We start from the raw sequence: 2,403 nt of genomic DNA, 5'->3' as shown, positions 1-2,403 counted from the left end.
CGGCTGACATCAGCACGCGGCTTATATACCAGCAACCTCGCGCGCTTGAGACATGAAAGAGAGCGGCTGCTTCATGTGGGCATCCTGAGATCTGAAGCGAACAGTTTTTTGTGATTCACAAACTTTGCGGGCATGGACTAGTTTTTTTTTTTTTTTTTTTTTGTCCCCAAAACTTTTTTTCTGCACTTTATTCAAAAGTTCCAACTTAGTTGTTTTGTTTCTGTTTTTTTATTTTTTTATTTAAAGAATGATTAACGAAACCGCTGCGTTTGGGGAACTGGACTCCGACGTTTCTGAGCCGATGCACTCTCATCTCCTCAGCCACAACCTCACCACCTTCCCCGCGCTCCGACTCGAGTTCAAGTCGCTGGTCACTTCAGCCACGATGTTCGCCGTGGGAGTTCTGGGGAACCTCATCGCCATTGTCGTGTTGTGCGTCTCCAAGAAGGAGCAGAAGGAAACCACCTTCTATACGCTGGTGTGCGGGATGGCCATCACCGACCTGCTGGGCACGTGCTTCACCAGCCCGGTGGTCATCGCCACGTACGTGTCCAGCCGCTGGCCGGGAGGCGAGCTGCTCTGCCACTTCTTCTCCTTCTCCATGCTGTTCTTCGGCTCGGCCGGGATGTCCATCCTCTGCGCAATGGCGGTGGAGCGATACCTGGCCATCAACCACGCGTATTTCTACTCCAAGCACATAGACCGGACCATGGCGCGCTTTGCGCTCCTGGTCACCTACCTGGCCAACATCGTGCTGTGCATCATGCCCAGCTTTGGCTTCGGACAGCACGTCAGGCACTTCCCCGGCACTTGGTGCTTTCTGGACTGGAGGTCGGGAGATCCGGTCGGCGCGTGCTACTCCTTCCTGTACGGCGGCGTCATGCTGCTGCTGATCGCGGTGACTGTCATGTGCAACCTGGCGGTGTGCAGGTCTCTGGTGGGGATGAACCAGAGGACGGGGATCGTCAGGACGGAGCTGTGTGAGCACAGCGGGTTACGGCGTCGCTTCCCCCGGCTGTCTTCTGTAACCTCTGCCGCAGAGATCCAGATGTTCTGGCTGCTGGTCTTCATGACCATCGTGTTTCTGGTCTGCTCCATTCCCTTAGTGGTGAGTTTGAATTATCTTCAGCATGGTTCTATTGTGGAGGATACAATTCACATATTTCTGTTTTTGTTTTATTTGCTTGTTTTTTACCTGCCAGGTGCGAATCTTCGTGAACCAGCTCTACGACCCCTCCTACATCTCTGCTGGGGGGAGACCTGACTACCGGGGCGACATGCTGGCGATCCGCTTCGCCTCCTTCAACCCCATCCTGGACCCCTGGGTCTACATTTTGTGCAGAAAGAACCTGTTGCTGAAAGGCTGCGGAAGGCTCAAGAGTGTGATGACTCGGGCAGAGGACGGCCGTGGGGACGAAAAGAGCTGGGTGGAGGGTCGGAACTCCCCCCCATCTATACACAGCAACTACACCAGTTATGCGTCGTTGCGCACGGCCAGCTACAGGAACGAGCCGGGGCTCCCGCTGCCCATCAAGAACTCCACTTTCACAGACTTTGCGCTCCGACAAGCGTGGGAGTACGACACGGCGCGGGTCAACTTCCACCCGTTCAGCGTGGAGTCCGCGGCGAACATCGGCAGCGAAGAGGAAGCAGAAGCAGCGATTCACCCGGGACACGACGCGGCGGAGACGGTCTCTCCAGGACGGGGCGGCGTGGGGCACGTCCACAGAGTGGACATCGTCACCTGCACGTTCAGCACCCCGAGCTCCAGTCAGTCTGCCAAATGCTTCTGATGGCCCCAGACTGGGCTCCAGGGCCGTCCAGAGACATTCAATGAGCCAGGGGCGCAACACCTAAAGAAAGAGGCTTTGGTCAAGAAAAAGGCAACACACCGATATGATTCAAACAAACTATAAGTTCCCCTTTAAGGTTTCCTTGAGGTTGTTGCTCAGTTCCACTCACCCTGTCTCTGTTTTCCATATTGCTGTATATTTTTCTCCTTCCTTCCATCAAACCAAAAATTCATCCATTTTAGGTCATTAATGCTACAGTTACACCCATGAACAGGACAAAGCGTCACAATGTTTACAGTTACTGTCTGTGACAGAGAAGGCAGCTGAATTCTATAAATACATAAATACTCATAAATCATTTGGATGCTGAGCATTTTAGCGGCTTTCTGCCGAGGTTGGCACAACATGAAAGAAAATCAGACTCTGAACAAGAGTCGTGTTGTGCGTTTCTGGCTTTTCTATTGCTTATTTGCCAGGAACATGGGCGCCCCTTGTGGTGAGCAAACAGAAAGCGTTGTAAAAAAAAAATAAGAAGAAGAACGTTGAGGCTGGAGATGAAGTCATTTAACTTTTAATGATTCAGAGCTAAGTTAGGGTTTGGGTTAAATGG

At 52.4% G+C, this 2,403-nt stretch overlaps 1 protein-coding gene across 1 annotated transcript; it reads left to right on the top strand.

The window, feature by feature from the left end:
* The first annotated feature begins 232 nt into the window (after positions 1-232).
* On the top strand, positions 233-1,793 carry ptger4c (prostaglandin E receptor 4 (subtype EP4) c). The gene is made up of 2 exons (XM_055033439.1): positions 233-1,108; positions 1,203-1,793. Exons 1-2 carry the CDS (start codon positions 248-250, stop codon positions 1,791-1,793), a joined length of 1,452 nt encoding a protein of 483 aa, XP_054889414.1. The 5' UTR covers positions 233-247.
* The last annotated feature ends 610 nt before the right edge of the window (positions 1,794-2,403 follow it).

This window comes from Poeciliopsis prolifica, unplaced genomic scaffold, assembly GCF_027474105.1.
Source record: "Poeciliopsis prolifica strain line A6 unplaced genomic scaffold, Auburn_PproV2 SCAFFOLD008, whole genome shotgun sequence".
Classification (NCBI taxonomy): Eukaryota; Metazoa; Chordata; class Actinopteri; order Cyprinodontiformes; family Poeciliidae; genus Poeciliopsis; species Poeciliopsis prolifica.
This window is presented reverse-complemented; position numbering and strand designations above follow the sequence as displayed.

What these genes read in the sequence shown, in the direction of transcription:
- ptger4c (XM_055033439.1), top strand. Translation starts at nt 248, where the DNA reads ATGATTAACGAAACCGCTGCGTTTGGGGAACTGGACTCCGACGTTTCT. An exon ending in TCTGCTCCATTCCCTTAGTG is followed by an intron (nt 1,109 to 1,202) that starts GTGAGTTTGAAT and finishes TTTACCTGCCAG; the next exon opens with GTGCGAATCTTCGTGAACCA.